This window comes from Callorhinus ursinus, unplaced genomic scaffold (genome assembly GCF_003265705.2).
Source record: "Callorhinus ursinus isolate GAN/ISIS: 27379988/994484 unplaced genomic scaffold, GSC_fseal_2.0 scaffold4, whole genome shotgun sequence".
In the NCBI taxonomy this organism is placed as follows: domain Eukaryota; kingdom Metazoa; phylum Chordata; class Mammalia; order Carnivora; family Otariidae; genus Callorhinus; species Callorhinus ursinus.
In genome coordinates, this window is record NW_027397066.1 from 84,288,448 (window position 1) to 84,303,188 (window position 14,741).

Here is a 14,741-nt window from a genome sequence, read left to right on the forward strand (position 1 = left end):
TTGACAAATTGTAAATACACACACTCTATTGATTATGGGGTGGGGGGCAGAGAGAAGGAAATGGAAATAAGAGAATTGACTAGGTGTAGGTGACTCCATTATAAGCCGTGGAAGAATGACTGAGTGAGACATAATTTCATGACTGATGATCAGTGGCACCATTCTTATATACAAATCAAAACATAAATCAAATATTCACTTTTATCAGACAAGGCTTTAGTCTCACAAATCTCTGACATGCAACCTAAACAAACAAAAGATTATTGCAGAGAAAGAAAAAGAAGATCAGTAATAATAACTAAATAAATACAGATGTGATATAGATATACACACAAACGTACCTAATGTTAAAGGGGATTTTAAATTTCTTGCTATAAGTCCAGTTATCCAAGGAGATCCATCTGTAGTTAAGGTCATTAAATCTGTAGTAAGGATCCTGTTGATAAAAATTATGGTAGATGATTATGCAAAAATAAATAAATGAAATAAATTATTAACAATAGCTATCTGTCACCTAAAAATTAATGAATTCTTGGCCTAGGAGTATAAGCATTTCATATGCTGGCACATCCCACCCTCAAGGCTAAAGCTCCATCCGTTTAACTTCCGAGAAGGTTAACATAGCATTCAGACAACTAAAAAATGTTTTTTAAAAAAGTCCAACAAAATTCCTCAATGAAAGAGCTTTGAGAGAGAAATAACATAGTTTCATTATCAATAAGAACATGTGTGGAGATGAAAATTACCTGCCCTTGTTCAAACCAAACACAGAACCTCTGAGGTATTAGCAGAGAATAAGAGTCAGAACTTCTGGTGTGTGTCTCTCAGTCTTTTCTTTTTTTAAAAAAGATTATTTATTTATTTATTTATTTGACAGACAGAGAGCATGCGATAGAGCACAAGCAGGGGGAGCGGCAGAGGCAGAGGGAGAAGGAGGCTCCCCGCTGAGCAGGGAGCCGGCAGGAGCCCCATCCCAGGATCCTGAAATCATGACCTGAGCCGAAGGTAGATGCTTAAACTACTGAGCCACCCAAGTGGCCCTCACTCTTACAGCCCTTTTATTCTCACCGTGCTTATTGCTGCCACTATCCCAACTGGCCTCAGGGGGAAGGGTTCTCCTCTACTACCCAAACATCAGCAGAACTCCCACTCCTTGGATTCACCTAACATTTCCGAAGTTATTTTTCACCAAGTTTTACTAAGTGAGCACAAAAAGGACCTCTACAGAGAATACACAAGCAGCACAGATACCATCAAACTGACAAACTTCAGGTTGCCTATATTATCCTAGACCAGGTCAGCAAACTACAACCCATGGGCCACATGCAGCTCACTGCCTGTTTCTGTGTGGCCAGTGAGCTAAGAATGGACACCTGTCAATAAATAAAGCTTTACTGGAACACAACCATGCCCATTCTTTACAAATCATATATGGCAGCTTTCGTGCTACAATAGCAGAGTTGAGTTAGTATAAGAGAGGCCATATGACCCATGATGCCTAAAATAGTGCCCAGGACTTTACTGAAAATGGTTGCCAATCTCTGCCCCAGGCAACAGGCCTGCTGGGTGTTCACAGATGCTGTTCTCACTGAGTGACCAGCCCCGGGTCCTTCCTTTCATAATCCTTAGAGCTCTTTCTTCTCCTACCCATCTTCCACGCTTTACCTTCCAGATGAGGACACAGAAAAGAACGTAGTAAGTGAAGCTTTTTAGTCCATCTTTCTGTGAACATCACAGCTACACAGAGGGAAACAGTGCAGTCCTCTCCAACTGGGACAGGGCCAAGGGGGATTTCCTCAGGGACCGCATCTCCAGATGGAGAAGGAAAAGCCAACTTTGCCTAACTTCCACCGATGACCAAGTTAGGTTGGCAATGGCCAGTTGGGCACTTGCTCAGAGCACAAGTCAGTAAGAGGCACTACAACATGGCTGGGTGTATACCAAGATGGAAAGAATGGTATCGGTCAGAAATTGCTCCTGACTAGAAGAAATATTTTATTTCTAAGATTTATTTTTAAGTAATCTCTACACCCAATGTGGGGCTCAAACTCACAACCCCAAGATCAAGAGTTACATGCTCTAACGACTAATCCAGCCAGGCACCCCTGGAAGAAATATTTTAATAAGCTACTAGGGAAGGGTGTAGTTAATGAGATTTAGTAACAACTGATAATCACCAAACTGACTTTTAAGGGTGATTAACAGTGAGGGTTTAGTCTGCTAAGTGGGGTGTGCCAGGCCCAGCCAACTTGTTTCCGTTTCTGCTCTTCCCACACACACAGGACTCAGCATATACAATGAATAAGCATGGAATAAATATTTAAGGACACAGGTTTAAAGAAGTACCTAATTATTAGCCTGTCCATGTGTCTCCACCCAGCCTTATTTGTAACTCTATAGTGTAGACTTAGTCCAATACAGTTAAAAATATCATGAGAAGGAAGGTGTGAAGGCTAATGCAGTTGCAACAGGTCATCCTGCTAAGCCATGGGGTTGGTTGATGATCTGGCTTGTGGGGCACAAGTCCCTTTCCTGTCTCCCACCCCCTTAAAGAAGCTACTTGTTGAGTTCAAGAGGGCAAACTTCTCAGATATATTTTTTCTAGACAAACAGAATTTAGAGGTTAAAATTTTCCTTTTACTTGAAAGAAGCCAATCTGAAAAGGCTACATACTACATGACTCCAACTACATGATCTTCTGGAGAAGGCAAAACCATGTTAACTCTAAAAAGATCAGTGGTTGCCAGGGCACCTGGTGGCTCAGTTGGTGGCTCTTGGTTTTGGCTCGGGTCATGATCTCAGGGTTGTGAGATCAAGCCCCACTGAGCTCTACATGCAGCGGGGATTCTGCTTGAGATTCTCTCTCTCTTCCTCTCTCTCTGACCCTCCCCCTTCAATCTCTCTCTCTCTCTCTAATAAATAAGTAAATCTTAAAAAAAAAAAATCAGTGGTTGCCAGGGATTAAGGGAGAGGGGGTGAATAGGCAGAGCACAGAAGATTTTGAAGTCAGTGAAACTCCACTAAATGATACTATAATGGTAAATACATATCATAATATATTTGTCAAAACCCACAGAATATACAACACCAAGAATGAACTCTAATATAAATTATATACTTTGGGTGATAATGATGTGTCAGTATAGGTTCACTGATGATAACAAATGTACCACTCTGGTAGAGGGATGTTGATAATGGGGAGGCTGTGCATGTGTGTGTGTAGGCGGGTGTATATGGAAACGTCTGTATTTTTCATTCAACTTTGCTGTGAACCTAAAATTACTCCAAAAGATAGACTCTACTAAAAAAAAAAAATTTCCTCTAAGGGAAAATATCTTACCCCCTAAAATAAAGATTGCAGAACCTTAGATTACATTTATAATAACTATTCCAAATGTTAAGCAACCAACTTAATTTAATTCCAGACTGGTCTGATCCCCTTTGCTCATATTAAAATTCTGAGTCCTATTTAAAGCCAACAGCCCATTCTCTCTGCTCCTCGATGATAGCTGTTCTTCTGGTCCTTCCGCTTAATTTGCAGTACTCAAACTCACTGCCATGTCTTCTGAAGAAGGGAAGATTTTGTGGGAGGGCTCAACTTCAACACCAATAAGCAGACTGGAAGACCACTTTGGCAGCTCTGGTCCTATCTCTGAGGTGGTTCTTGTCAGGGACTTGTGAGACTCAGCAATCCTGGGGTTTTAATTTTATCACCTTCACCAAACCAGAGCGTGTCTCAGATGCCATGAGAGCCATGAATGGAGAGTCCCTTTATGGTCATGATCCACATGGATCACTCTGGCAAGTCGGCCAGGAGAACTAGAGGGGGTGTCTTTGGGGCCCAGGGGGGCAAGCTTACAGCTACTCTAGAGGTGGTAGGGACCAGGACTATGGGAGTGGCAGACATGATGACCTAGAAGATATGGATATGGAAGGCCAGAGTGCTCATGACCACTACACTGGAGAAAATTACAGAGACAATTTTTACAACGGAGATGAGGCATGTGTACCTAATGTAGATACACAGGAATAAAACTCCTGATTCCAGGATCATCCTTCCAAATGGCTGTACTTACAAAGATTTTTAAAGCTACATTGAAACATCTGTTTTAGTGCATCAACTTCTATTTTTGAACTAACTCCCAAGGTAGCTTGTTAAAGACATTTTAGAAAGCTCCATGTGTTTTTTAAAATTTTTCTCCCATTTGAAGACAAATCCTGGGACGTTTGTAGGGTCTGATATTTTCCCTTTTACCACTTTTTTAGTTTGGGCTCTCAGAATTACTGGTTCTGGGGAAAAAAAGATAATAATGTGCATTTAGGGACATTTTAGAAGCCTGTATACAATGTTTATCATGAGTGGGAAGCAATTTCCAAATAAAATCATAAGACATCAAGAACATGATTAGAGGTGTTTTGTTTGTTTTTTTTTTATTCGAGGTCACCACCCTGGTTACACAGAAGTTTCTTTAAAATATTTGTTAATGTCATTTCTTTTAATACTGGAAGAAAAAAATATTATGTTGTGTCTCATTTAGCATTTAGGATGTCCTTCACAGCACCGATTAAAAAGTTGAAAACTGAAAACAAACAAAAAATGAATTAAATAAAGCTAACAGCAGTTCAGGGTTACACCTGACGACTAAGAAATCATGTAAGTCACTGAGTTGTTAAGCAAACCCATGAGCCCTAAAAAACAATAGAAGTATCATTTGTTGTCCAAGACAGGTACTCACATACTCTTATCTTCATAAGAAACATATGCAGTAAATACCATTTACAGAGGAAGAAACTAGAGCTCCAAAAGATTCCACTCCTGAGGTCCCACAACTAAGCAGTACATCCAGGAACTAAACCAACTCAGTCTAACACCAAGGTCTGCATTCTTTCAACTATCCTACAGTGCCTCATGTCACATACACTCACAGTTTCAGATGATCACCTGACCCAAGGGGAGAGATATTATCATCATTTCCATTTAGTAACAAACAGTCCCAAGCTTAAAGTTAAATGAAGTGCTGAAGCACTGATTCAGACCCAGGACATCTGGCTCCAGAGTCCACACGCTCAATCATTACCTGATACCGCCATTAACGTCACAAATACCACCAATAGTTACAATGTCAGTGCTACTACCAAGCAGGAACCAGGAGATAAACATGCTATATAAAGCCTGTGCTAGTTATTTATAATTGGCATTTACCATGCTTCCTGTCTATCAACAAACTATGTGGCATCACACCACACAAATGACATTATCAGTCTTGTTTTTCTCTGTAAGCTTCTGAACTTCATCTGTTACGACTGCTTATAGATATATAAATTCCTTAACCAGGTATAGCTTTTCCACTCCCCAATTCTGCTTCAATCCAATGCCTGATTCTATCCCAGACATAATTACTTTAAATGGAGTTTAAGGAAGTCTTTGCAACTGTTTCATACATAGATATTTTCTTGGACACTTAGGCAAAAAAATAAAGTTTAAGAAAACATTTATTTAAAAATGAGCAAAAGAAAACAATATATTGAGTAAACAACATATTAAGATATACAGGTATTTGGTAAAACCTTAATTTGTAAAAAGCAATAAAATCATAATTCAGGATAGTAGTTACCTTAGCAGGAGGTAGATGATGGGACTGGAAGAGGCAAGGTGATTGCAACAATGTTAGATATGTTCAGGCTCATAAACTTGATGGCAGGTGCATGGGTATTCACTTAATTATTAGACTTTAAAAATCACAAACACACATGGGTGTATAACTTTCCATGTATTGGATACTATATAGTAAAAAGAAGAAAAAAATGTTCATAGGAAGCCAAGCTCCTCTAACCTACATAAGGGTATTTATGTGTTCCATTCCGAAGAAGCTGCACTCTCCAAACCTCAGTTTGTCCATCGCCAAAAGGAGCTTCAGCTACAATTCTTACTTCAGAAGATGCACAGGTACAAGAACTCAAGTTCATGAGTCAAAACATTTTGGTTGGCCTTAACATCATTTTCGCCTAAAATCCTTAAACTAGTAAATATTGCTTCATGTCTACCACAGCTCTAGGTAAAAAGGGGTTGCAAGTTAAGGAAACTCCTTGTTTTCTGACCAAAGAGAATTTAAAAGGAGAAACAAGATGCTTTTCTTAGCCCACTCCACAGCGCCAGGCTAGAACTCATGAAAGATTAGCATAAACGCCTGGAGAGAGATTCTTGACTGACATGAAGGGTCAGAGGAGCCACAGATCACACTTGCTCAGGGAGCAAGGTTGGGCAGGTGAACAGATCCACAGCCATAATTCTTGCCTCTGAGATGAAGCTTGGAGAGGGGGTTGCTGACAGGTAAGAACAGCAGTGGGGAGCAACCTTGTTTGCATGAGTTCAAGTCCCAGCTCAGCCCTAATACCCGTGGGACCCTGTGAAGCTCATATAACACCTTTATATTTCTGTTTTCTCAGTTCTAGAACAGGGATAATAATAGTACCTCCCAGGATCAGTATGAAAATTGCAAGAGGTAACATGTGGAGAGTGCTTAGAACTATTCATTGTGTATAGCAAGCATTCAACAAATGATAGCTGTCGTTAACTGTTATAGGTACTGATCTGAAATGACTTCTAGGATATGTCAAGTTAAAGAAAAAAGTCAGTACCAAACAATATACATAGAATGTGATCATTTGTGGAGAGAAATGTATATAAATCTATTATGTATATAGACATATATCACAAGATACATGAATATACACAAGAATCTGGTTAACAGTGGTTGTTTCTGTGGAAGGGAACTAGAAAACTAGGAGACAGGGATGCAAAGATACTTGCTTTCATTACGTATCCCACCTTTAAATTTTTTTTTAATCATTACAATTAACCTTTTAATCATTACAATTAAAAAAACATTTTTTTTAATCATTACAATCATTACAACTGTACCCTTGGGGGTACAGTTAACAATACGGTGTTCCTAAACCCCATGCAGTCAAAAAATCTGCTTATTAACTTTTGACTCCTCAAAATTAACTACTAATAGCCCACTATTGACCAGAAACCTTACCAATAACATAAACAGTCAATTAACAGACTTTGTATATGTATTATAAACTGCATTCCTAGAATAAAGTAAGCTAGAGAAATGAAAATGTTAAGAAAATCAGAAGGAAGAGAAAATACATTTACAGTATTGTATTTACTGAAAAAAATCTGAGTGTAAGTGGACCCACACAGTTTGAGGATCAATTGTTTATCCTTTACCTATTTCTAAAAGTCATTAAAATTAGCTGACCTCTTTTTAAAAAAGAAAACAATAAGCTAGGTTGATAGCAGTACAAATGACTAGGCAGGAACGGTTATACGATGTTGTAATTTGGACCTACAAAATCCAAAAAGTAGCAACATACGTGAGAAGAAACAAAAATGGCATCAAAATTCCAGGCCTCATTCACTGAGAAACTGTTGGTGCTTTTATTAGAAATGGACAAAAGAAGAGAAACTAAGGATTTGGGAGAATTGAGAGAAGAGGCATTTGGATATATTGGGTCTCAATACTCCATGAAGACATTCAGGTGGAAGAGTGGAGCAGAAATTCCAGCCACAAATCAGCAGAGGACAGAGGTAGAGGTTAAGGCAGCTGGGCAGTTCTGGCACAGAGCCACACAGTTCTCGCACAAACGGCAGAAACTAAGAGACTTCCAAGAGACGGAGAACAGAGAAGAAGGGATGTGTGGACTGACCCTCAGGACCTGCTTGCATTTATCAAGAACTTTTAGCAAATGGGATGCTTTTGGTGGTATATTTTGAACAGTATATTGTGTTCGTCACTGTTTTCACTAGACATCTTTAAATTAAAACAGTAATTGTTCTCTTTGCTTACTATTTATTCTTGCCAACAGGCAATAGGGGATGTGAAAAGATGTGGGTCGAATCCTTGTCCCACCATTTAATAGATGCAATGATCTTAGGCCATAACTTCTCTGAGCCTCAGTCAGTGTAAAAAATGATAACCTTCTCCGCAGGGTTGTGGTGAGAATTACAGAGAGGGTCAAGGACAGTGCACTGCACATGGAAGACATTAAATCATTACTACGTGAAGATGAGTCTCATAGCCTAGGCTGACTATGTACACTTACATGTGATAAAGACCAACCAGCCCTTACCTAAAGATTCAACTCTCAGATGTTCCTTTGATCCCCAGTGTTGGGCCATGAGAAGCAAACCCTCTTCACAAGCAAACACACCCCACAAGGCATCAAACAAGGAAGCATTATGTCCAGGTTTAAGGATCAGGATTTTCTAAAACTACCTTTTTTTTTTTTTAAACAAGGCTTAAAAACCTCAGGGTTATCTCTTCCCCAAAACTGCTCAAACTTAAACTTCAAATACAGAGTCCTAAACTAATTTATCTCCTTAATGTCACACATCGTTTAAGCAAACTTTTAGAAAACATACAGACCTTTAAGTGACTCCTTTCCTAGAAGCGTTTGAGATCATTTTGCATCATAAAATGATCAAATAAAATCAAATATTCTATTTTTAAGTCTTTCATAGAAGGTGAGTACAGACACCAGAAAAAGTACCTTCTATTTAAGAATAAATTTATATTTGGTCATTTTGGACCATAATCATGAGACTTCCTCCTCTGAAACACAACAAAAATATTGAAGTGGGTGATAATGGTATTATACTTAGAGATCCATAGTGAAATGTTTGAGGATGAAATAATGTGATGTCTAGGACTGCTTTAAAATAAGGGGGGGTGCATAGTGAATAGAGGAAGAAACAAAATGGACTGTATTGAAGGCAGGGTGTCGGGTAAATGGGAGTTCATTTTGCTACTTTTTTTGGTATTTGTTTGAATATTACCATAACAAAAGTTTTAAAAGTATATCTACATGACAATTGCCTCTTGGCTACTTCAAGAGTTCAAAAATACACATTTATTGGGCGCCTGGGTGGCTCAGATGGTTGAGCGTCTGCCTTCGGCTCAGGTCATGATCCCAGGGTCCTGGGATCGAGTCCCACATCAGGCTCCCTGCTCAGTGGGAAGCCTGCTTCTCCCTCTGCCTCTCTCTCTCTCTCTCTCTCTCTGACTCTCATGAATAAATAAATAAAACATTAAAAAAAATACACATTTATCCACACTGATGCACATATTTTATTAGAATTTATTGATGAGTGATAATCAGTAGATTAGTGCCTCCACAGACAGACTCATGGCTCATAGGACAGAATGACAGCTCCTAGGACAGAATGATTAAGACTAACTTATTAATCACATGTATAGCTACCATATATAATCTTAACATTTATATTTTACAAATTTACACATCTAAAAAATCTTCTCTGATCATTTGTCTCAATTACATAAGAAGGATATAAGACAGTCATAAAATTTAGAGAAAAAGTCCTAAGCATTTGGTGCCTACCATTTTTTAACATATGTGTATATTCATATATTTATATTTTCTTCTATTTTTAAGTGTAGATTTCGAATATGAACACATCTTCATAATGGAGTCTATGCAGTTATTAAAAATTATTCTAGATCTATACTTATAGACACTTATAGATACAGAAAGATGTTCACCATACATTTTAAATGAAGAAGTACTTACAAAACCATTTCAGGAATTGATTTCATATTATTGTATTTGTATATACTTAGAAAAATCTGGAAAGATACACATAAAAAATTATACAGTGGTTACTTCTGCTTTGTAGTATGCTTTTTATTGTTTTTCCCTTGTTCTTTATATTTTATATTTTTGTGTATCAATTTTTTTGTTCAAGAAGATTAGACATTTGTAATTCTTTAAAAAATAATTTTAAGAGAGTGAATAGGAAAATTATCAGTATGTGAGAATTTCATACATGAAAAAGTAATGTTTTATATCAGTGAACAAAAGAGAAATTTTTAAATTATGGGATATAAAAACCAACCATTTGAAAATCTCAAATGGATCAATATTTTAAACATGTTAAGGGAATTATAAAGATACTAAAAAAGGGAAATAATTGTAAATATTTATTTAATTGGGAAAGAGGAAATTACTTCTGAAGTATAATATCAAAGACAGAAACAATCATAAAAGGAAAAAACCTTACAAGATTTTCAATATATAAAACTTTAAAACAGCTATATGACAAAATAAATCATTAACAAAAGAGACATTTTGAAAATATATAACAAGAGGTCTAACAAATCTGTATTTTAAAAGATGAACAGCCAACAGAAAAATAAAGAACATGAATAAGTAACCCCAAATCACCAATAAACATGAAATAAACATATAAAAGATGTTCAACCTCACTATAAATTGTGTTCAGTTTTGCTTTTTAAAATAATGTCCAGGCGCGCCTGGGTGACTCAGTAGTTGGGCGTCTGCCTTCGGCTCAGGTCATAATCCCAGGGTCCTGGGATTGAGCCCCGCATCAGGCTCCCTGCTCAGCAGGAAGCCTGGTTCTCCCTCTCCCACTCCCCCTGCTTGTGGTCCTGCTCTCACTCTCTCTCTCTGTCAAATAAATAAAATCTTTTAAAAAATAATAATAATAATGTCCAAATGGGGCACCTGGGTGGCTCAGTCAGTTGAGTGTCCCACTCTTGATTCTGGCTCAGGTCATGATCTCAGGGTTGTGGGATTGAGCACCCCCTACCCCACCCAAGGCTCCCTACTCAGCGGGGAGTCGGCTTGATATTCTCTCTCTCCCTCTCCCTCTGCCCCTCCCTCCACTCACATGCACCTGCACTCTCTCTCTAAAATAAATAAATAAATCTTTTTAAAAACTAAATAAATAGAATAATGTCCAAATCTAGCACCTAAAATGAGCACTCTGATAAAATGATGATGGGAATGTGAAACTGTTACAGTTTTTATTGAGAAAAACTTATAAGTACATATTAAAAGGCTAAAAAAGTGCATACCCTTTGAATCAGCAATTGCACTTCTAAGAAATGTCTAAGAAAATAAGGATATATGCTAACTAAAATTTAGTTAAAAGGATCTTCATCAAAGAATAGAAAAAAATCAAGTCAGATAACTATCCAACAGTAAGTGATTGATCATATGATAGCAAATATATACAATGAAATCAAAGAGCCCTTAAACATGGTTTGTAGCAATGTTTATCATATGTAAAACCATCAAAAATATTCTATATAAAAAATTTGTTACACTGTATATTTAAATAATTATCAAAAATGTGTACAGACAGAAAAGTTCTGAATGGATATATTTTTAAATTTTAATAGTAGTTATCTCTGAAAGCCAGGTTTCCAAGTTTTCTTCTTCTCATCTATGTTTTCTAATTTTGGCACACTGAGAATCTTTTATCTAAAAGAAATGAAAAATGTGGGACACCTGGGTGGCTCAGTAGGTTGGGCATCTGCCTTCGGCTCAGGTCATGATCCCAGGGTCCTGGGATCGAGTCCCACATCCAGCTCCTTGCTCGGCGGGGAGCCTGCTTCTCCCTCTGCCTGCCATTCCCCCTACTTGTGCTCTCCCTCTCTCTCTGACAGATAAATAAATAAAATTTTTAAAAATTAAAAAAAAAAGCTTTTCAAACTTGCACCACGGAGGAATTGCATAGGAAATCTGAGACCATTCCTAACAAAAGTCCCCTTATCTAAGCACTTAGTATATCATATGGTGATTAGTTAGGTTTTCTGCCTCACAAGAATGGGACCTCCTACAAAACAGGAACTGAGTCTTATTCATTTCTTTTTTATTATAATGCATACTTTATTTAATGTGTGGTATAACAGTAGGCTGAATGAATGAATGATAACCTTTATCAGGGAGCTCAAAGGCTCTCCAAGACACCTAAGATTTAGATCCTGTATAGGAAACACAGACGAGTCACCTATGAAACACCGAAGGCTAGCCAAAGGGGCCTCTCAGTAAAGATGAATTCTATTTAACTAACTGCTCAGACCAAAAAATCCTGAAGTTTTCTTTGACTCCTCTTTCTTTCACACCTCACACCCAATCCATTGACAAATCCAAATGAATAAATCCTGTTCATTTGGTCTTCACACAGCCAAAATGACCTTCTAACAGGCAGATCCATTCATGCAACTCTATGCTCCAAACTCCCAATACATGTAGAATAAAATCCAACGTGTTTCCCATGGCTTACAAGCCCTGCATGATCTGCTGCAGATGCCCTCTTTGAACACATTCCCTTCCGCGATGTCTCACAGGGTTCCAGCCACACTGGCCACCTTACTATTCCTAGAACTTGTCAAGCACGTTCCTACCTCAAGGCCTCTCCCCTCTCCACACCCGTCTTTTTTCCATCTTTGCTGGGAATCCACTTCTTTTTAAAACTGACCTTACCAAAAAGATCGCTGCTTAAAAGTCACTTTATCAAAATGGCTATCTTTAACTGCTTTATTCTAATAGCAGTCCTTCTACCCTCGCTTCCTCTAATCGGCTTTCTTTTCCGTGCACCACCTGCCAATATATTATCTATTAATTTGTCTGTTGTCTATCTCCTCCACTAGAATGCCTATTGGGACAAAGAGTTTTTCTTCACCACTCAATTTCAGGCACTTTGAATAGTGCCTGTTATGTTGGAAGTACCGAATACTTACAAGGTAATTAGCGGAATAAATAAGTAAATAACTTTGGCAAGATATGTTTCAAGTTCTCTGTATAAACACAGTATCGGGGCCAGTATCTGCTCTAAACAACAGAGTTATTTCCTGAGGCCAACACCAGGAAGGGAAGTTGGAATGAAGCCGGTGAAATAACAGCAGCGTATTACTCAGTAATACTGATGTTGCTGATGATCAGGCCCAGAGTTCCCCAATCCCCAAAAGCCTCCCTGACCTCTCATCCCACTACCATTTAAAACCCACATACACCTTATTGAACTTAAAGTTTTTCTAAGAATTTCTGAACATTATTTAACAAACACTGTAAATTATTTCCATGAGGAAAAGTCAGTTATTTCATACTCTGACAACCTCCTTCTCATTAGCTAGTAACCAAACACTATTTCTTAATATGTAGCCTTGTAACATGGAATAATCATCTGATTTGCTAAAGCCACTAATTATTTCTCACTGCCCTTAATTTTTCAGTAAAATGAGGCAAAGAGAGACCCTGCAAAATAAACACAGGCATTCTCAAAGCATGTGTGAGGGAAGCCTCAGGGTACCAAGGTCAGCTGTGGTCTATGTCACAAGTAGTTTGTTAACTAATAGTAGTTAACATACCTAAATTTGAGAATTAGTTATTTTAAAAAATAAACTGGACTATGGTCAGTGTCATTTACAAGCTTCACTTCCTTTCTGATACATATTTCTTGAAAAAAAGCTCATGTGTACCAGATCAGAAATGTTGCATAACCCTACTTGATGATCCTGTCATTTAAGTAAACTGTGAATGATATTCCTCATAGTCAACCACAGGAATATCATAATTTTTCAAAACACCACGGTAAGGGTAGTAAAGTTGAGAACTCAGGCTATGGAATGGAGTCAGGCCAGCCTGGGCTAGACTTCCACTTCTGCCACTTAGTTGCTGTGTGATCTTGGGTAAATTCTCTAACTTCTCTGGACTCCATAACTCCCTATCATCCATAAAATGCAGTTAAGAAGATCTACTCTTGTAGAGATGTTATGGGGGCTGGGATAATGTACCAAGTACATCTTGTCCCAGGCAAGAATGATTCAAGAATGGGAAAGCCACATGCAGCTGATGGAACAGTGCACAAAAACAGTGGAAGGTGGGAAAGTCTGTTTGCAAACCTCGGCACACAGGCAGCCAAATAGAAAACCGTCCTCCACAAGGAGTCTATAAATTGGAGCATCTGTTAAGACACACACACGTATCACGTGCCCTGAGAGGAAATGGCATCTTTCTTCATATCCCAATAGCCTTAAAAATTATTTAGCCTTTACACTAGTACTAATAATCCTAACCTTACATTTGTATGTCTCATCCTCCTCACCCTAGGAGGGTTGCATCAATCCCAAATCTGACTCGCTGAGGTCTACAAGTGAAAGAGGAAAACTAAGACATTACTGAATATAGCTAACACTTAGCAAAACTATTGTCCCCTGAAGTGTCCATATAGTAAAACAGTAAGCCCCTGCCTTATGCTTTGTCAGAACAAGTCCTTTCTATACACTCTACAGTGAACTATAGCAACAGGAAAACCGCCAGCAGAAATACCGTATGCCCTGTATGAACTTCCGCTTTCCAGAATTAGAGATGTCCCACACTGGGTCGGTCCGTCTCCACCAAGCCCGGACCCCAGAGGTGCTCTCCGCCAACAGTACATAAATTGCCTCAGCATTTCCCCGCCCCAGACCACAAGACGCAAAGGGAAAGTTAGGGCCAAACCCAGGAACACAGCCTAAAGCTTGGGGGTTGCCAAGCCGTTCCTGGGCCCCTCTCAGGACGAGGGGCATGCGGGTGCAGGTTCCGGCGGGGCGGCCGCACACAGTACCTGGATGAGGCCCCGCTGCAACAGGGCGCTGTGCACGCAACCGGGGACCCTCCCCGGCAGCTCCAGCGAGCCGTTCCCGCTGCGGATCCTCCAGCTTCCCCGCAAGCTGAGGCTGCGTCCCAAGGCAGTGGGGCCCGCTCTGCACAAGGCGAGCAGGAGAAGCAGGCGGAGGCACATATCGAGAGCGGGTGCTACTGCCCCCGTATCCGCGGCCGCGGAAGCACGAGTCCCTCGGGAGAAGCCGGGCTCTCCCTCTCGCCGCCAGGGCCCCGCCCCCGCCCGGGCCCCGCCCCCAGGT

The 14,741-nt window shown here is 39.3% G+C and overlaps 1 protein-coding gene across 3 annotated transcripts in view; it reads right to left on the reverse strand.

The window, feature by feature from the left end:
• Nucleotides 1-14,692, reverse strand: part of MANBA (mannosidase beta) — a 115,160-nt gene extending 100,468 nt beyond the window's left edge. For 2 of the 3 annotated variants that reach the window (XM_025873519.2, XM_025873520.2), the window contains exons 1-2: nucleotides 14,444-14,692; nucleotides 342-436 (exon numbers count right to left, since the gene is read on the reverse strand). In XM_025873519.2, the coding sequence (XP_025729304.1) occupies nucleotides 342-436; nucleotides 14,444-14,620 (272 nt within the window). In that variant the 5' untranslated portion in view covers nucleotides 14,621-14,692. The remainder of the gene's footprint in view (nucleotides 1-341; nucleotides 437-14,443) is intronic. The other variant, XM_025873518.2, reaches the window with a different exon arrangement.
• Between the last annotated feature and the right edge of the window lie 49 nt (nucleotides 14,693-14,741).